This window comes from Alligator mississippiensis, chromosome 1 (genome assembly GCF_030867095.1).
Source record: "Alligator mississippiensis isolate rAllMis1 chromosome 1, rAllMis1, whole genome shotgun sequence".
Classification (NCBI taxonomy): domain Eukaryota; kingdom Metazoa; phylum Chordata; order Crocodylia; family Alligatoridae; genus Alligator; species Alligator mississippiensis.
Window position 1 is genome coordinate 206,266,268 of NC_081824.1, and position 27,464 is coordinate 206,293,731.

Sequence of the window (27,464 nt, forward strand, 5' to 3'; positions counted from 1 at the left end):
GTAGCTTTGACCCGTCTAACTGCCTCCCTACAAGTGCGAGCAGAGGAGGTATACTCTTCTTTGGTAATCTCTCCCTGTTTCCACTTTTTATATGTTCCCCTTTTAGCCCGTAGGCTGCTCTGGATTTCTCTGGTCAGCCAGGGAAGCTTTCTGGCCCCTTTCCCTCTTTTTCCCCGCGTTGGGATCATCTCCCTCTGTGCCCGAAGGATCATTTCCTTAAGGCACAGCCACCCTTCCTGGGCTCCCATCTCTTCAAAACTCCTACTCTGCAGTGTGTCCTTGACTAATCACCTGAGTTCACTGAAATCAGCTTTCCTAAAGTCTAGCACTTTCACCCTACTAGTTACCTTACCCACTCGACGTCTTATGATGAATTCTATTATTTGGTGATCACTGTCCCCCAGGTGACCACCGATCTGTAGGTCCCCTACCATATCATCTCCCATTGCCAATACCAGGTCCAGTAAGGCATTCCCCCTAGTGGGACCATGTACCTCCTGCGTCAGGTGGAGGTCCTGTACACAGGATAGGAACCTGCGTGAACGGTGGGACTTTGCTGTCTGCGTCTCCCAGCAGATGTCTGGGTAGTTTAGGTCCCACATGACTACCGCCTCCTTAGTTTTTATGGTCTATGAGAGCTGCCTCAGGAGCCCCAAATCTAGCTCTTCCTCTTGGTGGGGGGGTCTGTAGGAGACCCCTGCCACCAAATCCCTTTCTCCTTGACCCCCATGTAACCTAACCCACAATCCTTCTACTTTCTCCTCCTTCAATTCCATCTTGATAAGGGTCGATGTATATTGCTCATTGACATAGAGCACAACCCCTCCCTCTTTCTTCCCCACTGTGACAGTGGCATGCCGCCGTCACGGGCACAGACAGAAGGCAGGAAGGATTGGGAGGCAGCAACAGCCCCTAGACAGAACCCCGGGCCAGGTTACTTACCCCCGGGAGGGACGGCAGCGTTGGAGCTGGGACCACGGCAGCAGCCACGGCCGCCATTACAGCCACGCAAGCCGGCATTACGCCGGCTGTTTAAACAGCTGTTCCCGGTAAGGGGAACAGCTGAGCCAATCGTGGCGACCGCAGCAGCCACCGCGGGAGAGTTTAAAAGCCCCAGCAAACCCCGCGGGAGGGGGAAGCAAGGGAGAGAGAGAGAGAGAGGACGTGCAGCACATCGATGGTGCTGCAGCTTCCCCAGAGCGAGAGCCTCGATCAGGCGGCTCTGCATCAGCCCAGCAGCTGAGGCTAAATCCAAACCCCCATGGCAGGGGCAGAAGGAGTGGTCCCTAGCGATTGCCGGGGCCAGGTCGTTGGTCTGGGAAGCCTCCCCATCCCGGAGGAATATTATTTCTAAAACCAGGGGAGGAAAGCGAGACGACCTGAGCTGGTGGAGGAGCCAGCAGGATTTGAAGGCAGGCTGGCTGAGGACGACCATTAGCCCTAGGTCCCTACGGTCGGAGGACACCTCCAGCAAGTAAGCCTGCAGAGAACAGCAGGCCACCATCCCACCAGCAAGTGACCGGTTGGCAAGTGGATGGGGTGTAGGGGTGGTGGAGCCCCGTGGAACAATGGAAGCATCAACCATGAGTACACCCGCATCGGGGAACCCCTCTGGTAAAAGAGCTCCACTGAAGCCCTCCTTCGAATCACCCATAACATCAAAATCGTGGCAGGCAGGACGAGGGGAGGGGCTTCCTAACGGCGGGTGATACTGGATGTGAGGCTCTCCAATGTCACACCCACCCTGTCCTTTCTGTACAGCTTATAACCCTCAATATGTACTGCCCAGTCGTTGGAAGAATCCCACCAGGTTTCTGTTAGCCCTAGTAAGTCGTAGGTGTTTTCTGCAAGCAGGAGTGCTAGTTCATCCTGCTTGCTCCCCATGCTGCTAGCATTAGTATATAGGCACTTGAGCCCTGTGACTGGTGCCTTTGCTGCCCCCCAGCTCTGATTCCCAAAAGGCCCCTTATTGCTTACCTGCTTATTGCTTACCTGTGCTGTACTGCTGGCTGCCCCATGGACTGCAGGTTCCCGATGTTCTCCTTCTTCAGGCTGGGCTGTCCTTGTGGGTGCCACATGGTTTGGTGGTCCACGGCTTCCCCCGCCCTCATCTTCCCTTCCCCACAATGAGCCTAGTTTAAAGCCCGCCAGAGGAGATCCGCCAACCTAGAAGAGAAAGTGGAGCCACAGGTACCACTCAAGGTGAATTCTCACATTGTATGGCAACCCGGGCTTTCCTGGGATGTGCCAAAGCAAATGGCTCCTCTCCAGTTGTCAAGATGCTCCTGGGATACCATGTCCAACAGCAGGAGTACAGCATAGCGGCTGGGGCTCCCCCCCAGGACAACTGGAAAAGCTCATTCCTCCAGGCCTGGCCAACTCTCACCAGGGAAATGTTTTGACTGTAGAACTGTGTAGTCAGGGGTGCAGGGTCCAGGCACTGCTTCTGAAAGGGAGACATGGGTGAGGGAAGAGGCATGAGAAGCCCACCATCTCAGCTGGGTCTCACCCAAGCAATGTCAGGACTGGCATACAACTCTCATACAGACCCAGTACTTAAATGCCTCTCCTGAAAGGGAAGGAGAGAGGAAGGGAACGTTATAAAAGTGACACTAGCATTCCCTGGAGTAGTGATTCTCTCCCTGCTCCATGGATGGTACAAGTTGCCTCCAGAAGCGGAACAATGTGGGAGCAGAACAATTGCCTGCTGTGGTGCCCACAGAGGGACCCACCCAGACCCTCTTTTCCGGGCAAGCCTCCTGTTTCCCCAACCCACAAACTGTCTGCCTGGCCACAGCACAGCTGGCATACTGGCCCTGGGATCCATACAGGGAACTGACCATAGCTCCCTAGGTGTGTCTGTGCATGTGTCCAAGCAAGTAATGAAAGGGTTCAAAAAGCCTCTCTTTTTGCTTCATTGTTATCACTGAAAGTTTCAAACTCTCACAAAGGCTCTGTCTCCCTTCGTCTGTAGATGCTACATCTGTGTGTAGGAGGCCAGCTCAAAGCAAATGGATTGATGGTTCAGGGCTGGGTGGCCAAAGAGCTGCAGACTGCTTGAGAGAGGTGGAAAGGAGACGCCAGAAGAGTAAGATGGACATCCCAAAGCAGGGGCATGGCACGGAGCTGACCCGGCCTGGCCCAGCCTTTCCAGGCACCACGCGGTTTCCAGCTGCAACTCTGGGACCCATGCATGGAGCCAGATGGGCTGTATGGATACACATGGAGCCAGCCTGGCCTGATGATGCAGTAGTACCAGGAGCTATGGGGAGCCCCGTGCCATCAAGCTGGGCCAACTCCATGCCTCAATGTGGGGTTCTGGCACTCTATCTGGGACCCCACATTGGAGGCACAGAGCCAGAGCCCTGCAACCCCATGTTGCAGTTGGGTGCCCTCCCCCATGCCCCACATCCACACACATGGACACACACATGTACACACAGCACCCCACAAGCACCATACCCACCCACACACCCACATAGATACTCCCACAACAACCCCAAAAAAGCCATACCCACCCACCCATACCCCTCCATACTCCTCCACATGCCCCCACACCCCCCTCTCCCACAATGTACAAGAGTAAGACTTAATTTTGAACTATTATGCAATCACCTCTATATACATAACAAAACACACATATGAGGACAAAAATATTTTTGAAATAAAATTAAAATATGTTATTTTAGATTTTTAGTATACAATTTAGGTGTTTAGTATACAATTTAGGATTTTTTCATTTGCAAGATGTTTCCCCCTCCTCCCCCCCATCCCAAAAGGAATACTTTTGGGGCAAAGGGAGGGACTTCCAGTGGCAAAGGTTGGAGGTTAGGGGCAGGACCCCCAGTGACAAGATGGTGACCAGGAGGCAGGGCACCCGTTGAGGGGTGGGGCTACCCTTGCAGCCCTTGACAGCTCACCAAAACACATTAAGCAGCTCTTCAGCCAAAATAATTGCCTGCCCCTGCCCCAGACCTTGTGCTCAACAGTCTGGAGGTGGTGCCAGAGAACCCTGGCATCCATAGCATCCAGGATGGCCTCATCTTCATCGGCCATGAGGAAGTTGGAGGCACAGTCAAGGATGCTTGGCAGGCACAGGGAAGGGTGGGTGGCCAGAAGCAGGACTGACAGCTGTGTGCTTGCTGGCGTAAGGGCACATGCTAGGACCACATACTGCCACATCAGGTTTGGCTGGGCAGGCATGATGTCCCACAGCCTCTGGTGAGAGTCATGCAGGGTAATCAGCAGGACCTACTGCAGCTCCTGGGTCTGCCTGTTATGCATGGGAAGCAAGATGCTGTGGTGTGCTGAGGGATGGCCGGGACACAATGAGATAGTGATGACAGCAGGGGTTTGCACATGTGCTGGCCCTGGCTGTCATGATACATGCTGCCGGGGTAGGATTCTAGGAAGAGAGCCTTCCCTTCTGCAGCATGACCAGACATGCTGTCTGTTGGCTTTGCATGCAGAGAGTCTTGCCAGCAGCCCTACCTGCCATGCTGGGAGCTGGGGCAAGCAGGGAATCTGACCCCCCTGCATTGCAAGCCTGGGCTGGTTCCTCCTCAAGACCCCAGCAGTAGTACTGGGCCAGGCCCATGTGTCATAGGGCTTTGATTCCCTCCTGCCCCCAGGTCCTGGCATGATCATCATCCTGATAGCAGCCCTGGTTGCCAGTCCAAGAGCTGGGATAGGGTTGGGGGATGGAATCTGAGCCCCCTCCCCACCTCACAGGTCCAGGCCCACTGCCCCCCAAGACCCCAGCAGAGGTAGTCAGGCTGGGCCCATGCGGCATGGTGGCTCAGACCTCTCTCCGCCCACTCCAGCTCCTGGCGCAATCATGTTGACAGAGGTATCTTCTTCCACCATCCCCATTCCCTTCCCCCTCCCTTCTCTGCTGTGCATGGAGAAGACTCTATCTCCTTTCTGTGGCAGCCCCTGGGGTGAGTTAATTTGAGGCAATTCTGTCCACATCCCATGTGCCTTTATGTGCCTGGGCTGGTGCTCACCCTCACAAGCATCAGCCCAGCCCCACAAAAGCACATTGGATGGGCAGAATCACCCAAAATTAACCCTCACAGAGAACCTGTACACAAGCTCCCTAAGGTGCTCCGCTCTAGAGCGCCTTCATTTAATAGCTGATTTAATGAGGGTTAATTTTTTGTGTGATCAGCCATTTTAAAAGTAGTCTGCAGCCGTCAACGTTTGTTATGTTACGGCTGTAGAGTGCTTTCACCGGGTCTTATCACATGAAAAATGTAACTTCTGTAAGCACCCTGTGTTGCTACAACTACACTGGCGTAGTTATGTTGGGAGAGCCCCTAATGGGCATACAGTATATGACATCAGAAAGGGCTTTTCTGCTAGCATAGTTGTATGATCTATAAACTAACCTAGCAGAAGCCTTCTTTTTCAGTATCACTGTATCTACATCTGGGAGTTTGCTGGCATAGTTACACTGGTTAGTGGATATGATCTTTTCACTTCTCTGACAAAGCCATGCCCATGACATCTTGCAGTGCAGAACTGGCCATCCTCTGCATCAGTATTTGGCTATGACCTCTGCTCTCTGAGCTCCAAAAATAATCATGTTAAGACTGCAGTAAACCATGACAATGTAAGATGCATGCCATACATGGTAAAACATGTTCACAAAAGCCTATTAGTCTGTGACTTAAAAGAGGAGCTGAAGGTTTTATGCCATTGAAAGAGGCACAGCTAAATTCCATCTACATAGATTTTGCCTGGACCTCTGTAATCTACATCAGACTCCACTGACTTTAGTGGGCCTATGCACAGTAATAAGAGTCTGCTCATACAGTTCAGATTGTCAGGCTGGGACCCTTGACTGCATTGTAGAAGGTCAGGAGACAATTACTATATCCAGGTCCCTTGATTGGGGATGTGGTTATACAGTAGATTAGGCTATAGTGTTATATTTATGCAGCAAATGATTTGGCAGGAGTTTGAATGCTCTGGGCGCTGGCAGATGTCAGGGAACGTGCCCCCCCCCCAGCACATTACTAGAAGAGGCATCATGTCAGTGGGACCTGGCTCCCCAATGTGTAAATCGTGTGCTTCAGTGGTGCTTTTTGGCAATTTTATCCAATAGCTGTTTTAATCACTCTGAAAAAAATTAAATAGTAGGTTCAGTAACAGTCAGGGGGTGCTGACAGATATGGGGGGGGGGGGAGGGGAAGCCAGTGCTCTATTTTCAGCACATGGAAAAAATAAAAACAGTGCTTTGCTTTCATTTTGGTGCACCCCTGCACCAAGCACAGTGTATGCCCAGAAGACGAATTGCATAGTTGGACCCAGCTCACCCAGCATCTGTATAGCTTTACGTGCTTCAGCGGGGCTTTTTGGCACTTTTATCTACTAGCTGATTCCTTTCCTTCCTAAATTTAGTTTTATTTACTCATGTTAATTAATATCTCTTTAACTCAAAATCCTGATAAAAAAATCAGAAAAATCTTAAGATAGATAACGTCTAAACACGCCTTCCACAACCTCCTTCTTCCCTAAAGGGCTAAGAGTGATGTGGATTTTCAGCTGAAAACTTGAACTTAAAAGTATTATTTCCTTTAAATTATTGCATTTAAGAGGGCAGTTCTCCGAATTCTAGTTTTTTCCTTTAATGGTGCAGAACAGTTGGATATAGATGGACAATCTTCTTGCTTACCATGGACATATATATCTCAACATCAAGCCCAGAGGGCATGAGGAACAGTTTTTAGAACCTTCCTAGCATCTAGATGAGGGGATTGTGGGCATTTGGCTTGATGCACAGCTACATATTTTTAGAAAAGGATTTTTTTTTCTTGGGGAGAGGCAAATCCAAACAAAAAAACCCAAACAAAAACTTAACAGCTTAATTGATGTCTGGTACTCCAAACTATTTGACTGACAGCCTGAAAGTGAGTCTAAACATTAATCTTGTTTCCTCATTGGAAAACAAGAACAAGAATGATGTGTATATTGTAAATAAAAATAGCTAGGAAGAGGGTTTTTTTACTTCTTTCAAAAAAAGAAACAACCCAAACCTAGAGTACATATCTTTTCCAAGAGCTCAAAAGCTGTGAAAATCTGTTATTTTCCTGAAAATATAGTAGAACAAATGATACTTTCCATCTATTCTTACCTAAATTGTTTGTGCAGACAAGTAAACAAAATTAATGTGTGATATAAATAATCTTCAGAAAATTTCAAATTAGAACAGTGACATGGCAACTTCTTTAATTAGTTGCACCTCCACTGGCATAGGGATATTAACTTTTTAAGCACTAAATACCAACTTGTCACTAACCACCACTATTGTGGTTACCAGCCATTTAACAACACCTCTCAAGTAATTAAATACCAATCCCTTGGAGAAAGCTTTCCCCAAAACAATTGCAGCTATGGGGGCAGTACTATTGACATTTTTTGAATAAAAGTGGCAAGAAATGTAGTTGTCAGATGGTGCCTTTAGTGGGACTTCTGTTTTCTCTTTCTGTGCACTCTGTCCCCCTTATCCCCTCTTTAGTAATCTCTTTCTCATCTCTTCTGGCCTTTTCCCTCCTTCTCAACCTGTCTCTCTCTGCCCCAAATTCCTCTATCACTTCTTCTCTTCTAATGTTTTTTTTCCCCATTTCACCCCTATTTCTTCCAAAATCAAAGGTGAGACCACACCAGCAGAAACTTAGCCTGTTGCAGTCTCCCATTTTTCTGCTCCCCATGTTCTGATGGAGATCTAAGTTTCTGAAAGAATCCAGGGCCAAATTTTCAAGCACTCAGCATTAACACTTGAAACTATAATGTCAAAGTAACTCAGACCCTTTTAAGCATTTAAATAAGGACCAGATTTTTCCAAAGGCTCAGCACCTACCAGCTCTCATTGTGATACCTACAGCCAACTTGTCAAATAGCTCACCTCTTTGGAAAATTTGGCTCTGGTTTTGGATGCTGTGGATTCTTTCAAAATTCAGCCCATGCCCTCTTCTTCATTCCCCCCTCCTCCCAATGCTTCATCCCTATGGAAGTCTGCTGTGACATGGGCTTTTGTGTATTGGCTGCCTCATTGCTTGTCCTGCCTCCCAGAGATCTGGGACAAAAGCCAGTGTTTAATATTGTTAATAGTGTCTGACATTTTAGACTCACATGTCACATGTTTGCCAAAACAGCCATAGGACTGAAGAAAGAAAACAGATACAAGAAACTATGTAGCACTTAAATAGGACCATTGCTGATTTGAGATAAGCACAGAAGGCGGATTATATATGCAAACTGAGAAATACCCTAAGTTTCTAACCATGGAGAAAACAAATTTCAGACAGTTTGTAGAAAAACTGTTTATCACTCTCTGCAATGGCATATCACTTGATTACAAACTGTACTGAGTGCTAGATGAGCAAGCTACTGCAATTTCTATCGGTAAGAATGGTTAATGTTCATTGTAGAAAATGAAACAGAACTTGCTCGAACTGTGTTGGAAAATAAAATATAGAATATGCTCATCCTGACACACTCGTGAACTGGGACAGGGTGTGGAGCATTCTGTCAAGTCCACAGTGGGGTTATAGCAATAGTAGAGGTGGTAGAATTCAATATTTTGAACATTAACTCTGGAGCTTGTGTAAATATTCTTTTTCTGCAGAATTTTTTTGAGTTTTTTGACTGAAATTTAGAAATTGAAAGTCTTCAACTGGAAACTCAAATACTGAAATATTTTGTCCTAAAAACTGAAAAATTCTGAACTATTTTAACAACTCATTTTTATTGATGAAAGCAGATCATTTGTGTAAAAGAATTTAATCTAAAACCCCATTTTCTATTAAAAAAAGTTTAGATACAAATTGTTGACCACCCCAATTGTGCCATTAGCTTTGTTTTGAAGTACTTTGGAAACAGCTTTCTGATGTCAATTTTCCAATGTGCTGCTTGATTTCACAGTTTTCTTTATAAACAGGAATTTTCTAGACCACCACACATACTTAATAGAATTATTGTAGCATGGGAACCTCCTGACCCAAGGATGGATGTTGGGATCTTGCCCGTAAGGTCTGTATATGGAATATACATGCTTATTAAGCCTTATCAAACTTATCACCATGTAAAACAGTGGTCAGAAATGTCTGAAGGAAGTCAGACTGTGAGTATCTGTGAATGGCTCTGGAAAGGAGCACAAAATTGACTACTTACCCCTAGTCTTTTTCTCTGAGTCCTTAGAACCTGGATCAGACAAACCTATGAAAGTGCAAAAACAACTGAAAATTGCTTTGAACCGTCTAAACTAGGGATTGTCAAAGACCCTAGGTGTGCCATCTGGTCCAGTAGTCTTGTTCTTGGTTTCCTTGAAATGCCAAACTACTTCTAGGACAGGAGGGTTGGCAAAGAGTCCCCTTTCAAACTGAATTTAATGGAGGTATTCATCACAGCTGACTCACGATTCGGGAGTGCCTCAAAACTAGCCATCTAGCTTGGCTAGCTTTGTTGTTTATGAGGAGCATCGAACCATCCTGCTTGTATAGGAATGTAGGACTGTGGGAAATTGAGCCATAGATGGCTTTCATTGCCCGGAAAAAACTGCGTGTAAGGGACTGGGCATAGGCGGTCTGGTCACCAAGGGAGAGCAGGGTCTGGGCCTGGGTCAAAGGGCAGGAGCCATATACCAAAACTTGAAGGAAATCCAGAAGCAGAGTAGCCAACGAAGTCCAGGGTCAGGATCCAGGGGTCAGATGCTGAGCATAAATCCAAGAGGCAATCCACAGATTAAAGTCTGAAAATAGAACCAAAGCAAGTTCAGGAGCCAGAAGACAGAACTGCAGGGAAATCCAAAGCCAAAGTGCAGAAATAAGTTGAAAGCCAGGGTCAGGAACCAGGAGAACCAGAGTGCACGAACCAGGAGGCTTTCAACAGCAGAACTATTGACTGGCCTGCAAACCCAGGGCTCCCACTGCTGCTACATGGATAGGTGGCGCTCCCAGCAGCAAATCAGGGTGCTTGCTGCTCCTAACTTGGGGCAGAGTTCATTAGGCTGGGCTGCTGATGTACTTGGCTCAGACTGGTCTGCCTGATCATCAGTGTCCATGGATGGATAGGTCGCATGACTGGATCACTGTCATGGATGGGTACAAATTGTTCAGAAAGGACAGGCAGGGGAGAAGAGGAGGAGGAGTTAACATTTTATGTAACAGAGCCATATGATTGCTCAGGACTCCAGTCTCTGGAGCCTACTGAAAGTCTCTGGGTTAAGGTCAGAGGGGAGAGCAACAAGGGTGATGTTGTGGTGGGGGTCTGCTATAGACCACCAGCCCAGGAAGATGAGGTAGATGAGGCTTTCTTCAGACAAGTGGCAGAAATTTCCGGACCAGAGGCCCTGGTTCTCATGGGAGACTTCAATCACCCTGACATCTCCTGGAAGGGCAATACAGCAGCGCACAGGCAGCCCAGGAAGTGTTTGGAGAGTGTTGGAGACGACATCTGGTTTAAGTGTTGGAGAGATCAACTAGGGACCATGCTTTTCTTGACCTACTGCTAACAAACAGGGAAGAATTGGTGGGGGATGTAGAAGTGGATGGAAACTTGGGCAGCAGTGACCACGAGATGATTGAGTTCAGGGTCCTGACAAAAGGAAGAAAGGAGAAGAGCAGCAGAGTATGGATTCTGGACTTCAGAAAAGCAGAGTCTGACCTCATCAGGGAACTGATGGGCAGGATCCCCTGGGAAGCCAGTCTGAGGGGGAAAGGAGTCCAGGATTGCTGGTTGTATTTTAAAGAAACCTTACTGAGAGCCCAGGAACAAACCATCCCGATGTGCAGGAAGAATAGCAAGTGTGGCAAGCAGCCACCTTGGCTTAGCAGAGAACTTTTCAGTGAGCTTAAACACGAAAAGGAAGTTTATAAGAAATGGAAGTTTGGACAGATGCCTAGGAGTGTAAAAATATTGTGTGGACATGCAGGGATGAAGTCAGGAAGGCCAAAATGCAATTGGAGTTGCAGCTAGCAAAGGATGTGAAGGATAACAAGAAGGGTTTCTACAAGTATATTAGCAACAAGAGGAAGGTCAGGGGAAGTGTGGGTTCATTACTGAATGGGGGACGCAACCTAGTGACAGATGAGTAGGCAAAGACTGAAGTACTCAAGGCCTTTTTCACCTCAGTCTTCACAGGCAAGGTCAGCTCCCCAGGCTATTGCACCAGGCAGCACAGTTTGGGGAGAAGGAGAGCAGCCCTCAGTGGTGAAAGAACAGGTTAGGGACTATTCAGAAAAGCTTGACATGTATAAGTCCATGGGGCTAGATGCAATGCAGCAACTGAGGGTGCTGAGAGTTGGCTGATGATCGCAGAGCTTCTGGCCATTACCTTTGAAAACTTGCAGTGACTGGGGGAGGCCCCAAACGATTGGTAAAGGACAAATATAATAGTGACCATCTTTAAGAAAGGGAAGAAGGAGGATCTAGGGAAGTACAGACTAGTCAGCCTCACCTCAGTCCCTGGAAAAATTACGGAGAAGGTCCTTAAGTAATCCATTTGTGAGCACTTGGAGGAAAAGAAGGTAATCAGGAACAGTCAGCATGGATTCACCAAGGGCAAGTCATGCCTGACCAACCTGATTGCCATCTCTGATGAGATGACTGACTTTGTGGATGCAGGGAAAGCAGTGGACATGATATACCTTGACTTTAGCAAGGCTGTTGATATGGTCTCCCACAGCATTGTTGCAAGCAAGCTAAGGAAGTATGGGTGGGATGAATAGACTGTAAGGTGGACAGAATGCAAGCTGGATTGTTGGACTCAATTGGTTGTGATCAATGGCTTGATGTCTAGCTGGCAGCTGGTAGCAAGCAGACTGCCCCAGGGGTCAGATCTGGGGCCAGTTTTGTTCAATATCTTAAAGATCTGGAAGATGGGATGGAGTGCACCCTCACCAAGTTTGTGGATTACACCAAGCTGGGGGGAGTAGTAGATACACTGGAAGGTAGGGCTAGGATTCAGAGTGACCTCAACAAATTAGAGGATTCAGCCAAAAGAAATCTCATGAGGTTCAACAAGGAAAAATGCAAAGTCCTGCACTTAGGACAGAAGAATTCCTTGTACTGCTATAGCCTGGGGACTGACTGACTAAATAGCAGCTCTGAAGAAAAGGACCTGGGGGGTTACAGTGGACAATAAACTGAATATGAGACAACAGTGTGCTCTTGTTACCAAGAAGCTAACAGCACACTGGGCTGCATTAGAAGGAGCACTGCCAGCAGATTGAGAGAAGAAAATATTCCCCTCTATTTTGTACTGGTGAGGCCACATCTGGAGTATTATGTCCAGTTTTGGGCCTTCCTCCACAGAAAGGATGTGGACAAGTTGGAGAGAGTCCAGCAGAGGGTAACAAAAATGGCTAGGGGCTGGAGCACATGACTTCTGAGGAGAGGCTGAGGGAACTGGACTTATTTAGTGTGCAGAAGAGAAGACTAAAGGGGGATTTGATAGCAGCCTTTAACTATCTGAAGGGGTTTGAATGAGGATGGAGCTAGATGGCATGATCCTTTCCCCATCAGACTGGCTTCCCAGGGGATCCTGCCCATCCATTCCCTGATAGAGCTAGATCAGTGGTGGCAGATAACAGAACAAGAAGCAGTGATCCCAAGTTGCAGCAGAGAAAGTTTAGGTTGGATATCTGGAAATACTCTCTCCCCAGGAGCATGGTGAAACAGTGGCTTGGGTTATCCAGATAAGTGGTGGAATCTCCATGCTTGGAGTTTTTTAAGGCCTGGCTCAACAAAGCCCTGGCTGGAATGATATAGTTGGGGATGGTCCTGTTTTGAGCAGAGGGTTGGACTAGGTGACCCCCTGAGGTCCCTTCTGACACTACTTTTCTATTATTTTGTCATGTTTGTCAGCATATAGCTGGATCTCCTTGGCTTTATCTTATCACCACTGATTTTTGATTTCCAAGATCTTTCTTTGAGCTTGATCAGCTTTGAGGACCTAATGCATACATCTCCTTCTTCTGCTGAACTAAAGTGTCATCTTGCCAAGTAGAATGATCCCATTCTTCTGATTGCAGAGGGCTTTGATTTTGGCATTGTTTTCACCAAACAAGTCTTGGTGTGGATGGATGGTATGGGCGATAGATTCAGCACAGGCCATATGGATGGTGGTTTTAAATTGGGGTGGGCAATTATTTGGGCTGGAGAGCCACTTAGGGAGTTTTGATGAGCTGTTGTGGGCCAAGGCAGCATGCCCTCCCAGCTGCAGCAGCTCACCAAAACTCCCAAAGTGGCTTTGCCCCAGGGCCTGGCCCCCCACTGTCACTGTTCACTGATCATGACCCAGGACTCCCTGGACCAGATGTGCTGTCAGGCAGATGGGATGGGGCTACAGCTGGGTGGGAAGCAGCATCTGGGAGCCAGACAGGTGGGCAGGGCTGGGGCCAGGATCATGCAGCGGTGACAGTATGGGGCTGGAGCCTGGGGCACAGCCATGATCCACTGCTAGCACACCCCTACCTGTAGATCTGGCACCCATCACAGGGATGTGCGAGCAGCAGATCATTTTGCCCTAGGCCCTGGCCCCATGCTGTCACCACCTCATGAACATGGCCCTGGACCCAGCCCCAGTCCTGCCCAGCCATCCCACTCCTGGATGCTGCTCCCTGCCCACCTGCAGCCCCATTCCATCCACTCAGTCAAGTGTGTCCTCCCCATGTGGGTCCCTGGCTGGTCTCCATGGAGGGGTCTGCCCACAGAGGGGGCTGGATCCACCCAGTGCCTCTGGTGGTGGGTGAGAGGGAGACAGGCCGGGGTGTTCAGGCAGCAAGTCTAGGTCTGGTGGTAGCAGAGACACTAGCAGCGGGAGCTGAAAGGAGCCGCCACTGCCATGGCTGTCAGGACATGGAGTCCAGCTACTGTGCTGCCCCCAACATGGTGTGTGCCTGGGGGTGGCAGGACCAGCTTCACATCTCACTGTATTTTGCCAACCTCTGTTCTAAACCCTTTCCAGAGTTCCTCAATATTGCCTTAATTTGTGGACAGGGCAGAGAGATTTTTATGGAGACACTATTAGTGATCCTTACAGACCTTCAGGTCTTGAAGAGATTTGATGTTCAGAGTCACATTGCTTTTAGCTGTTTTCTTGGTGTTTTGGAGCAAGCCAGCTATTCATAACTGATCTGACAAGACAGTGATCTGTCTAGCAGTCATCAGTTCATCTCATGGCTTGCAAGATACAGACATCTGTTTGATCATAGACTCTAACAATAACATAGTCAAGGAGGTGCCAGGGTTTAGAGTGAGGATGTTTCCATGTGGTCTTGTATTTGTCACTCTGTCTGATGGTGTTTGTGATGATGAGACTGGTTTGTGCATTTGTTCAAGAGGAGGAAGTTGTTGGAGCTGGCTTTCACTGATCCTTCCTTCCCAACAGTGCTGCTCCAGAGTTTCAGGTCACAGAAGAGAACGATCTTGTTCTCTGTGCAAGTATTAGTCAGTACATGGTAAAGTTTGGAGTAAAATTGTTCTTTGACATCATTGTCAGCATCAAGCATTGGGGTATATGTATTGATGATGGTGGTGGACTGATTGTTGCTGAGCTTAAGATGAAGGGTTATAAGACATTAATTAATGCCTACACAGAGCTTTGTAAGTTGACTGATGAGCTGATTCTTGATGGTGAAGCCAACACCATAGAAGCATGTCCTGGGCTGGTTTTCCCTTCCAGAAGAAGGTGTAACTTCCATCCTCTTTAGCTAACCCACATCCAAGGGACTCACTCAGAGCTGCAATGTCAATGTATTTGACTAGTTCCCTGGAGACGATGCCATTTCTTCTTTCTGGTCATTCTTTGTCCTTCAAGGTGCAAATGTTCCATGTTGTAAAAAATCATTGTCATCTTATGATGTTTTTAACTGCAAGAGTGTGAACCTGCTGGATATGGTTATCCAGCTAGGACCCGATAAGACAGCTTTTCTAGCCGTTTTGCCATGTGGGTTGAACAGAGAGCTGCTCAGTCATGGTAGCAGCTGCCAAACTGCACCCCGTCTCAACCCAGCTGCAAGACAACTATCAGGCTACTGCCTCCCGTGTGCAGATTCGTGGCTGGAGACTGCCGGATTCACTAGTTCTGTTTCCATGGTGACTGGTCCATCACTACAGGGCTTTTGGAGATTGGTATAGGACAGTGTGTTGTTTCCTGTGGTAGAAACCTGCATTCAACTTTAATATGAGGAAGCTGGTGCATTGAAACAGCAACCATATGACCTTAACAAGGTGGAGAAGGAATGGCAAGGGAGAACCCTAGATGACAGGAGACCTTCATCTTGCTGCAGCCTTCTTCTGTCTTCACAGCTGTTGAGGTCCTGAAATCTTCCACCTGATCCACTGTTGAGGACTGGGGGTTGGACTGTGGTTTCTATGAAACCTCACCTCAGGCCTGTTCATCATGGGTGACCTTGCCAAGGGATGACAATTCTCTTGCTAGGATCAAAGCTGGACGTTCCTGGCTAGAAGTTCTTGCTGCCCAGGGTCAGACCGATTGCCATATTTGGGGTCAGGAAGGAATTTTACCCCATGGTCAGATTAGTACAGAGTGTAGGGGGTTTTGCCTTCCTCTGTAGTGAGGGGTGTGGTCCTCTACATGGGACCTCTTGAGAGTATATTGACAACATTTTATAGAAGCATGACATTGGCTGTCATGGTTCCCCTGGTTTACTTGTGGCAGGTTAGGGTGTTAGGTCTATGTTGTGTTAGGGTTGAGGGTAATCTTACGTAGAGTTTAGGTTTTGGTATGGTGTGGTTTGGATAAGGATGATCCTGCTTCAGGCAGGGGGTTGGACTAGATTGTCCCTTCCAGCCCTACTTCTTTATGACTCTATGACTTTAGCCAATTCATGTAATGTTCTACTGTTTTCACAAGGCAAACTACATAGAGAATGGCCTGACAATGATTTCAACAGACTCCCTACATTTTGTGAATTTGAGATTAACGTCCCATGATAGAGATGTATGTGCAGTATATAAAACAGACTGAGCACTCCTTTTGTAAAAGTACTACAATAGGCTGAGTGGAAACTGATGATCCATGCACTGGAGGGTGGAAAGCTGAAAAGGCCGTGGACCCTGACAGAGGCATAACAGTTATGCATAGGACAGCAGCAGTTGCCAACGGCAGCTGTTATTTTCCCTGCAATTCTGCACCCAGCATTGCTGCCCTGGTTGCCTCTCCACACTTAGACAGACTACTGGACCCTGATAAAACTTAACAACATTTCGACTGTTCAGCATGTCAAAGATCATCTGATACAAACCTTTTTTGCTATTCAGATAGAAAACCTTTCCCACTTAATTTCATGCTTATCTGATTGAATGCTTCCTATTTTCTAATATAATCTGTGATTTCAATTTACTACTCAGTTTAGTGTTCTCAGCAAATCAGAAACAAAGCCATCAGCCTAAATCACCATGGAGAAACTTGCTCAGAATTTGAGATAAAAGATCCAGTAAATTAATAAAAGTATGCTCCCAAACTATTTTAGTTCTTCTTGGAATCTGTGGTGCATCAGACAAAAGAAAGATTATCCAAAAATTTCACCGCTTTGCCCATTTTTCTGCTTTTCTTTATTATTAGTAGTAGTAGTAGTAGTATTGTTGTTGTTATTTTTTAAAAGCCATGTGCAGTCTAGAAGTGCCCAGTCCAGGCAGCCAGGGATCTTAAACTCAGGATCTTGAGCTCAGAAGACCAGCAAACTGACCTCTGAACTACAACCACTGGCCCTCCTGTTCCACCACTTGATGTGCTGGCAGCACAAATGCACAATAATCACTATAATTATTACATTGGCAACAGTATTAGAGTAATTACATTCCACTGCAGATTGTCTGTAACAGGAAGCCTGGGGCTCCTGTTACTTTAAGAGTGGAAAACAGTAGCAGTCTGCAGTCAGGCAGCCCAAGAAGGGCTGGCTGCAAAAGAATAGACAGTCAGAGGTCAGAATCTGAGCAGGACTATTGCTGGGCTAGTTTCACAGCAACAGTATGATAGGACAGAGCCCTGCCAACGCAATAGAGGCCTGGCTATAGTAACTGGGGTAGCAGTAACAGGCTGCCCATTAGAGAGAGAGCAGCAGCTGTGCCAAGGCTAGCCAAACCAGGAGTAGGCAGGGCTTGAATGGTATATAAACCTGGGCCAAAGCCAAGCCAGGCAGTTTGGCCCTGGAGGTTGAACAGGAAAGAGCTCTGCAGTGGGATGCCTGTTGCTGGGAGACGGACTATGAGCATGCTATGCATAGAGACAGCAAGCAAAGGGGCTGGGGGCTAGCAGCAGACTAAGGCCCAAAGCTGTTTAGGAGTTTTTTGGTATATGGCCAGGAGGCTAAGGGTTTAGTTACAGCCAGAGTGCGTATGTTTTTTGTTTGAGTTTTGACTGGTGTTTTGGGTTTGGGACTGTCAGGGGAAGGTGGTGCCTGAGCTATGCTAGGGGCTAGGAGCTTAAGACACAGGTCAGGCTTAGTCAGATGGTTGAAGCTTGGGGAAAGTGGCTGAAGCCTAGAAGGGTGAAAGCCAGACAGGGCCAGGGGCCTGGGTCAGGAGGGTCAGGGACAAGGGCCCATAGAAGTACTAGTGACTGATAGGGCTGGAGTCCAAGAAGCCAGGCCTGGGGCAGTGAGTCTAGGGCTAAAGGAAGCAGCCAGAGCAGAGGGATGGAGGCTGGGAAGACTGAGGCCTCAACAAGACAGTGGAAATCTGAGGTGGTCTGGTGGTTGGGGATGAAGGGCCCACGTAAGTGATGATTGGAAACATCTGCAAGGCATGGGCACAGCTGTAGGGGAGGTTCAGAGTCTATGATTAGCCCATAAGGCATCAAGTGCCTTGGGTACATACAGGCCAGGAGGGCCTACCTAGCATGAAGGTTGGTTGGGGACCAGTAGGGTCTGAGAGGAATTTTCTGGTAGAAGGACAGAGTAGGGTTCACCTTAGGACCCTTGGGCAGTCTCTCTTTCCAAAGATAATGAAGAACATCAAGGCATGGTCGTGGGGGAGGATTTGGGGAGGATAACCTAGAGCCAGAGTGGAGCAGGAGCCATGTGGCCACCAACGGGCATCACAGCCACCCCTGAGGCACCAGTCCTTTTATACTTACCCATTAATATTATGAACTACGTTTCTGCTTTTTTGTTTAGCCTGGAGCTGATCTACCAGTGACAGAAGCTTGTCTGTGGGAGGGAGTCTTGATAATTAGCAATCACCACCTGCAGTGTGATGAGGGAATGTCTTATACTTCAAGAAATCCAGCTATTTGTTTCCCTGTTTCGCTTTTATGGATAAGCGTAGACCTTGGAGCCTGATAAGACTTAAGTGGTGGAAAGACTTCAGGACCAGGTGGAAAAAAACATTAAAAAAACGTCTCCTCCTCAGGGACTTGATATATGCGGTTTGCTCACTTATAGATGTCCCGTGCCAACTCCACAGTGCATTTGCTTATTGTATGCCCACACAGCCTGATTGTTTATGTGGCAGAATATGAGCAGCATAAATATCTGTGACCATTCTCATAGACCACAGTGAGCTCTAGGGTCCTTACAAGGCATTTCAACCGTTCCTGGACTGCCTTCCAGGAGTGTCCAAGTTCTCTCAGAAGAGCCTCTAGTTCCAAAGCCTGAGTTGCAGCATGCTAGCTTTTATTTCCTGCATATATATACTAACCGAAGGCAGGGCACAGTGGCATCTTAGAATAGTGATTTTTAACTAGGGTGCAGTGGCACCCTGGGGTCCCTTGAGATCCTTTGAAGGTTGCTGCACACTTTTGGCACTGTTTGGTGTGCATACATGATTCACAAGATAAATCAAGAGATTCCACGTGGGAATCTATAGAGCTAAAATAAGAAAAGGGATTTTCTCAGGGGTGCCTCTACTCTAAAAGGTTTGAGAATCATTACCTTGGGGCACTTTTACATGCGCTCTAGAGGTGGTGATGGGGGAGGGTAGTGCTTTAGTTAGCGTGGCTCTGAGAGTGGCTCTTAATATAGACATTGGATTTATGGCACATTTTAACCTGCCTCCCGTCTGATAACCCTGGGTAATCTGTCTGCATTTTACCAGCTACATTTTATCACCTTTTCACCCCCATACCCCACTAACTTTTTACAGCGATTGTCTCCCATTCCGTTTGAACTTACTGCCACACATTTGCATTTTCCACAGGTCTGCAGTTTGAATTTTGGCTTCTATTCTATCTAGGAAAGCACACAAACACCAAGAGACTTTCCCTATTCCTGAAGAAGGGCACTTGTGTCCAAAAGCTTGCAAAGAACAATTTTTCCAACTACTTAGTTGGTTTAATAAAAGATATCACATCTACCCAAAGAACCTTGTCTATTTATAGATGAGAGATCTACATGCTTAGGGTAAAAGGCTAAGCGCCATTGCAGTTTCATGACAGTGTTCAAAAATGAATTTTCAAGGTGGTGCATTCTGTACTCAGTTTGATGGAGGGGATAGAAGTTGTTAAAGTCCTGGTGGAATATTTTTAGATTCTTTCCCATCTGTACACAAAATATCATCAATATACCATGGGGATGAGAAAGCAGCTGCAGACTTAAGCAGACTTAAAGGTGTCATAAATTGGCATATTGCGGGGCTGTCCATGTGTCCACGACAGTGCCTTTCATTTCTAGGAATAGGGAGTCTCCAAATCTGAAATAATTGTGCGTCAGGACAAAGCAGTAGAGCGTGATGGAAACAGAAGCTACTGTTCTACCTCTGACCTGTCTTGCACTGAATTCCTGGTAGGTGGCAGCAAATGACCAGGAATGTTCAAACTGTGCTATTGTGGGTCCTCTTTTTACATAACTGAAAATTTCTGCTCTCAAAACAAAATGGTGCTGCTTCTGCCTTAGCAAGAAATATGACATTTATTAGATTTCAAAATAAGCCAGTACAAAATACAAACAATGAAACAACTTTTTGGTTGTATTTTATTCTCCACAGTGTTTAGGATAAAACACTTTTGTGTTTGTTAATAGTGTTTATTTTGTTTTGCAGTGCTTCTAATTTATCTCCCTATTTCCCAAGAAAGTGCTTTAAGCTCATCCTGGATCTTGATCTGTTTTTTACTTTTAACTCTCCCTTTGATGTCATGACAATAATGGCTGTTACCCCTCAAGTTAAACTTTACTGGATATGGCTCTGGTCCAGTAATATTGTAGCTAGACTAGTGATTCTCACCCAGGATGTCACAGGACATGGGGTGTGGTACAGTATTAGCACTGTTATGCATGCAAAAACAGGATTCACAAAATCAGATTTCAAATAGGAATCTATAGTATTAAAAATGCTCTGAACTGTTGTGGCCTGTTTGAGTTTTTCAAGGGAAAAATTGCTCTGTTGTCCTTCTATAGGTAAAAAATGAATGAAAGCTAAGAGCTGGCATTTTCCAAGGGGTACCCCAAGTCTAACAAGGGATGTCTGGAGTCTAAAAAGGTTGCGAACCACTGAGCTAGACTATTACTACAACCTCAACACAGGTACACTAATACCAATCTCCATTTCTTTTTTTTTCTAATAAAAAAAAGTTTAAATAACATTAACATGAGGCTGGGGAGAAAGAGATTGATGTTTGTTTATATCAATAACAGCATATATTGTTGCAAAGTCCCTCAGATTAAGCAATTCTTTGTGCTGAAATCAGCGCGGTTCAGAAAAGGTTGGTGAACTGATTCTCTGGCTTGTTCTGTATTGGCTCCTGCAGTCTGCTCTAATGTATGCTGCTTGGCAACAGTCTGCAAAGGATCGTATCTCTGTTGGGGACTGCCAGATCACACCACACTGCAGCCACTCCCCCTTCCCAATAAACCCCTTTCCTATAGCTGCATTTTCAGTTAGTGGCTCATATACTAACCTTGCCAGTTCTGCAGCAGCTGAGAGCTCATCTCTGTGAAGGAAATTCTGAGTGGGCCATAACAGGTGACTTTTGAAGCCTTTTCCACAACCAGAGCCACATACAAAAATTGGTGTACAGGAGAACATGGCCCACCAGATGCATTCCACAAATACTGAACTCTGACAAAATATGTTTAGTTATGTTACAGTACTAAAAATGCTCTAATTTGGCAACAGTATCAAGGAAATATCTAGGTATACAAGGTAGAAATAACATTTGGTATCAGTCTGCCTAATGTTTATAACTGAAAGAAAACATAATCAAACTGCATATGGTTATAGTAGTGTAAGGTTTGACCTAGAAACTACTATGCAAAGCCTAAGCAAAAGTGAATGTTGTGTGTCGAATGCCCATCTGCAATGATAAGGGGCAGACAGTCTTAGATAGAGGAAGCTTGAAAACAAAAAACAGAATCAGAGGTACTGGAGCAAAGAGCTCATTAAAATACTAAAAATCACGCCCCGAGGCGGGGAAGATATATGCTAATGGAACATATATGTAAGTTAATGAGATACATAGCTAAAACACAGGTATAGAGACATGCTCAGTAAAGAACTCCTTGCGTCACTCCTTTATAACCAATAAGCAAACAAGGATGCTTATGAAGATTCAACCTCTAGTATATAAGGGGCTCAGTATTGAATGTGCGTGTGCTTGTCTTGGGAGATTATTCCGCTTGCACCTTTTATTGCTAGCAATAAATCATTTTTATACTTTCACCCCTGGTATCTTTATTGGCCTTTGCATACGGGGCACGAACCCAGACTTGGGCTGGGGCCTAACAGTAGGAGCCCTGAAATAGCACTCTTACTTACCATCTTAAAGTTTTTCTTCTCATTATGCAAGCAGCATGTAGTCATGGCTATGGACAAGTATAACAAGCACATCAATATGTAAGGATACCAATATAAGCTGAGAGGATGTAACTTTTACCTTTGTGTGATTCTGTAGTGATGCAAGTGTAGCAAAACTGCACCAATTGTATTAAAGTTAAGGAGATTTAGCTTATTGGCACTGCTATACAATGATGCAGATGTTGCAGCTACAGCATGACAGCCTAGATGTGTCTGAACAGCAGATCCACCTCCCTTTTTAAAAAGACTTAAATGTTCATTTGTCTATACCCTCTGAAGCTTTTGTATAGTTCCTTGTCTTGTGATAAACTGAAAGCTCATCAGCTGGAAATGACTAATGCCAGCTGATCACAGGACGATCATGAACCCTTAATGAGTTGCACACTAAGAAAAGGCAAATGCAAACTTAAGATGCATTATTTGAAACACTTCCAGTAGATGTAAGGAACTATTAATGCACTTGTATCAGGCACCGATGAGACCTCACATGGGATATGGTGTAAAGTTCTTGTCACCCATGTTCAAGAGAGATCACTTCAAACTGGAACATGGGCAGAGACGGATTACCAGGACCATCTGGGGAATGAAGAACCTTTTTTTTTTCATACGACTAGGTTAAAACAGCTTGGTTTCTTTAGCCTAGCAAAGCAAACCCAAGAAAAGATAAGCTGTCTAAAAAACATGGGGGGAGAGGGGGGGAGGGGAGGGGCGGCACAAAGCATGAATGCTGTGGAAAAGAACCATTAACTAAATGACAATGCTGGCACAAAAGCAAATGGATATAAACAGGCATTAATGAATTTAGGCTAGAGTTTAGAAAAAAAGTTTTCTGATCATTCAAGCAATGAAGCTCTGGACAACCCTTCCCATGGGAGCAGTAGAGACTGAAAGGACAGAACCTAACCATCTTACATGTGATTCTCAACCAGGGTCCCTTGAGATCCTTTCAATGTTAGCACTGTCAGGAAAGCAAATGCAATTCACAACATAAACCCAGAGATTTCAAATAGAAATCTATAGCATTAAAGAGCCTGACACACTGTGGTCATTCTGAGTTCTTTGCAACAAAACAATTGTTCTGTTATTTTCCTGTATTCAAAAACTGAGTGAAAATGAAGAACTGATGTTTTCAGAGGGGTGCCTTGCATCTAGCAAGACTAAAAACCACAGTTATACAATATGCTTGCCCAGAAACAGGAGGACTCAAGTGACCCAAGACATCCTTTCCTCTGTTCCTATGTGATTTATTTTTGCTTGGAAAAAGTTGTGAATACTGAGTTGATTTCTCTTGCAATCTTGTTATCTAGAAGACATTTCTTTCCAACTAGATTTCATAGATATTTGATCTGGAAGGGACCCCAGAGGATCATTAAGTCCAGCCCCCTGCCCCAGGGGCAGGAAGTTAGCAGGGATCATAGGATCCCAGAAAGATAAGCATCCAAATGTGTCTTGAAGGCATTCAAAGTGGGTGCTTGAACTGCCTCTGGCATCAGTCTATTCCAAACCCTGGGGGCTTGGACAGTAAAGTTTTTTCTTATGTCCAGCCTGAATTGGTTGCAGCAGAGTTTGTGACCATTTGATCTTGTCATCCCTTGGGGCGCTCTGGTGAACACACATTCCCCCAGAACTTGATGAGCATCCCTGATAAACTTATAGGCAGCCACCAGATCCCTCCTGAGCCTGCGCTTTTTCAGGCTGAAGAGTCCCATGGCTCTCAGCCTCTCATCATAAGGTCTGTTTTCATGACCTCTGATCATGTGTGTGGCTCTCCTCTGCACCCTCTCAAGCTTCTCCACATCCTTTTTGAATTGTGGAGCCCAAAACTGGATGCAGTACTCCAGCTGCAGCCTCACCAAGGGTGAGTACAATGGGAGAATGACATCACAGGATTTTCTTGAGAAGCATCTATGGATGCAAGCCAGCGTTTTGCTCACTTTACTAGCCGCAGCATCACATTGAAGGCTCATGTTCATCCTGTGGTCAATCATGACCCCCAAGTCCCTTTCATCCATAGTGCTAACCAGTGCAGCACTGCCCAGCCTATAAGCATGCTGCAGGTTTTTCCTCCCAAGGTGGAGAACCTTGCATTTTTCAGTGTTCAACACCATCAGGTTCTCATCTGCCCATTTCACGAGCCTATCAAGATCTGCCTGGATCGCCCTTCTGTCCTCAGGCGTGGATGCTTTACCCCAGAGTTCGGTATCATCGGTAAACTTGGCCAGTCTGCTTCTAACACCAATGTCCACGTCATTGATGAAGTTGTTGAACAGTATAGGCCCTAGGACAGAGCCTTGAGGGACCCCACTGGTCACAGGGCACCACAACAAATGACTTCCATCAACCACCACCCTCTGGGTCCTACCGCAGAGCTAATTCCCCAGCCAGCAGACTGTGGTGAGGTTGAGGCCGCAGTTAGCCAGTTTAGCCGAGAGGTTATCATGGGATACCAGACTGAAGGCTTTTTTAAAGTCAAGATATACGTCAATCTCTTCTCCCTTGTCCAGGTGATAAGTCACCTGGTCATAAAAGGAAATGAGATTGGTCAAGCAAGATCTACCCACAACAAACCCATGCTGGGTATCCCTTCAGCTAGTCTGTTAAGGATGGCCTCTTTAATAATCTTTTCCAAGACCTTCCCCAGGACAGAGGTCAGGCTGATGGGCCTGTAGTTTGCCAGATCTACTTTCCTCCCTTTCTTGAAGATAAGCACAACATTGGCCCTCTTCCAATCTTCAGGCACTTCACCAGAGCACCACGAGTTCTCGAAGATCCATGCCTGGGGCTGAGTTATGATGCTAGCCAGCTCCTTGAGTACCCTCGGGTGTAACCCGTCAGGGCTGACTGACTTGCTGAGTTGCTCCATGGTAACCTGCCTTTGATGTTTGAGCTGAAAGAGTTGTTTGAGTCACCGTAACACTCTGACTGCCCGCATAATGCTTGTGACTTCACTCGCAGGTTGGCATGTACAGCGTTAATTGAACAAACTGCACTAACATTGCCAGGCCCTGCAGCACCAATTTCCTCCTGTGGAGCTGACCTGCCAGACATTGACATCTACAGTCACTTGCTAGAAGGCAACAACTCTAAGGCTTATGAATCACTGAGCTTCTGGCTAGAAGCCTGATGGTAGCTCCCTGCTTGGTAGTGCCTGTTAAAAACATATGGCAAGACCCTTCTTAACATTGCCCACCTCATTAGCATGGGCTGTCACAGGGCTGCCATTTGAATGCTAGAGGGGAAAATGGCATGACTGGTGTTATTATGAACAAGTCAACACGAGGGGCAGTGAGATGGCATGCAAAGGGGCAAAATCTCCCCCTCTAAAAAATAACCACCCAAACAACGACACCAGGCCCTACCCAAGTCTTTTACCTCACTGGAGGATTTCTGCTCCATCCTCCTCAAGGGAAAAGAGACTGACTCCTAACTCAAGTCCCTGCCCAGGCCCTGCTCCTGCTTCGGGTGGGAGAGACTTCGTGGGGGGGCTGTCACACTGAGCGGGGGCAAGAATTTCTGGCGGGGGGGCATATCCCAGCCTCCCCCTCTAACAGGTGCCAACATTTGCTTCTTGGGAGTCCTGGCCCAGCTTTTGCCCTGCAGGGACTATAGAGCTGCCAGCCCTCTCTCCCCGCACCAGGGCCGTGCCAGCTCTGAACACCCTCAGGGAGCACGCGTGTCCCAGGGCCCAGTGGGCGCACCCCGGGTGCTCGGGCCCCTGGCGCGCAGGCTGCGCCTGGCAGGCGGCCGCTTTCCTGCGAAGCTTGATCCTTGCGGCTCGCCGTTCGGGCCCCTGCCAAACGCGAACGCCGCGCCCCGCCGTTCGCACAGCTGCCTGCAGCGCCGCCGCCATGTCCAGCTTCGCCAAGGCTGCCGGGGTCTTCAAGTCGGTGGATTATGAGGTGTTTGGCCGCGTGCAGGGTAGGTGCGAGGCTACGGGGGAAAAAGGGAGGTAGGAAGCAGCGACAGCGGCGCAAGAGAACTTTAAACATGGCGACGGCGCAAGGGTGGGGGGAGAGAGGGAGAGACACACACACCAGCTAGTGAGCATGCGCAGGGTTGAGAACCCGGCCCTGAATGGGGCGGGAACTGTAGGAGCGAGTCTGAACCTCTTCCCCTCCTCTTCCCTCTGGGGCTGGCGCCGCCGCCTCGCCCTTTGGCTGCCAGCGACGTCGCGCGTTCGAGACCCGCCCCCTCCAGCCAGGGGGGTGGGGTTTTGCCGGCCCAGGAAGCTTTAATGTCCTGTGTCACACTGCTGGGTCACAATTCTTGTAGTTGTACTTCCCCTGTTGGAGAGGGGGGGCACCTGAGCCCGGAGCCCTCCAGGATGCCCACCTGGCAGGTTATCAATGACACTCTGACCTTGGGGGGGGGGAAGGGTCTGCATCAAAAAATAAATTGGTTCATTGGAAGGTGGAATCCCGTCAGAACCGGGCCCCCCTTACGATTTTCAAATCTTACAGGTGGGCTCTTGTCTCTTATGCAGGGGTTCAGCTCCCCATAATTTGCACCCTTCTGCCTTGGGTTTGGGGAGTATCTGAAGCCTTAGACATGGGAAGAAAGATATTTGCCCCCTGGTAGAATCATGCAGACTGGAGAACTGAGTTGTGCTCTCAAATTTTGGAGCTTGACTGTTTGCCTTTGCCCATGGGATTTGGGACTGATTTGGTCTTGAACAAGATAAAAGAACCCCAAAACAAACAAACAGTTTGTGCCTTTCCTGCTGATGGGCTGTAGATCAGGTGTTTTGCCTGTTTTAGGCTGTTGGTGTAAAAAAAAGATAGGGGCATGCCATCCTGCCTCTCCTGAACTTGCTACCTCCATCATGGCTGTCTAGGGCTGGTAACATGGGGGCATCTATACAGTGGAGAGAGGCTGCTCTGACACACCGTAATTACAGGGCATTGGGGCAAGTCTGCTGGAGTGTAGTAATGATTGCACTCCAGCAGACTCCAGTGTCTTGTGCATCTGTGTTCATGCACTGAAAAATGGCAGCAGGGCATTTTAACTGAAGCTTGTTAGACAAACTTTAGATAAAGCGTTTCCACTGCCATTTTTCAACGTGGGGATGCTGATACATGGAGATGCTCTGGGCACTTTAATTAGAGAGGCTCTTGAAGCCACTCTAATTAAAGCACTACTGCCCCCCCCCCCCAATGTCTTGAGCACTTGTATATATGCCCCAAGGGTAATTAAAAGTGCCTGAAGTCAGGAGGCCCATGTTGGTGCTCCATGGGGCAGACTTCGTTCACAGCTGTCAGCAGTAAGGCCTGGGACTGTCTGCGGGAGACACCGAACAGCTGGGTGCACTTTACGATTAGGTTATTTTATGCTACCCCTCCCCCAAAGCCTGTGGAAAATATTGTGGAGGTTTGCATTATCTGAGGTCTGAAGCAGGTGGACGTCTCTTGTGGGTTTAAGCGGTAGGAGCATGTCTGCAACAGTGCTGGACAAACAGCGTGGACATTCGGTGCTTAAATGAAACTAGCCTTTTCGTAAGCCGGCTGCTGAGTGCTAGGCCTCCTGTGTATTTGTGTTGTATGGAAAGAATAATGCAGTGTTAGTGAGGAAGGGCTGCCTGCTTACTCAGAGTTTTGGAATATGTGTCTGTAGCAAGTGCCCATCCCAGGGGTGGTCATGATGCTCCTGGTGGCTGCTCAGCCCTTGCCAACCAGACTCCCCTTGGCGGCCTCTCCCTTTTACTTACT

The 27,464-nt window shown here is 47.2% G+C and overlaps 1 protein-coding gene across 10 annotated transcripts in view; it reads left to right on the top strand.

The window, feature by feature from the left end:
* Window positions 1–27,464, top strand: part of ACYP2 (acylphosphatase 2) — a 159,608-nt gene that overhangs the window by 13,220 nt on the left and 118,924 nt on the right. Inside the window, exon 1 of one of the 10 annotated variants that reach the window (XM_006274443.4) lies at window positions 25,540–25,677. The exons of 7 other annotated variants lie outside the window; for them this stretch is intronic. In XM_006274443.4, the coding sequence (XP_006274505.1) occupies window positions 25,608–25,677 (70 nt within the window). In that variant the 5' untranslated portion in view covers window positions 25,540–25,607. Of the gene's footprint in view, window positions 1–25,539; window positions 25,678–27,464 lie in introns of those variants that run through there. 2 more of the 10 variants (XM_019500807.2, XM_059719352.1) reach the window with 2 other exon arrangements.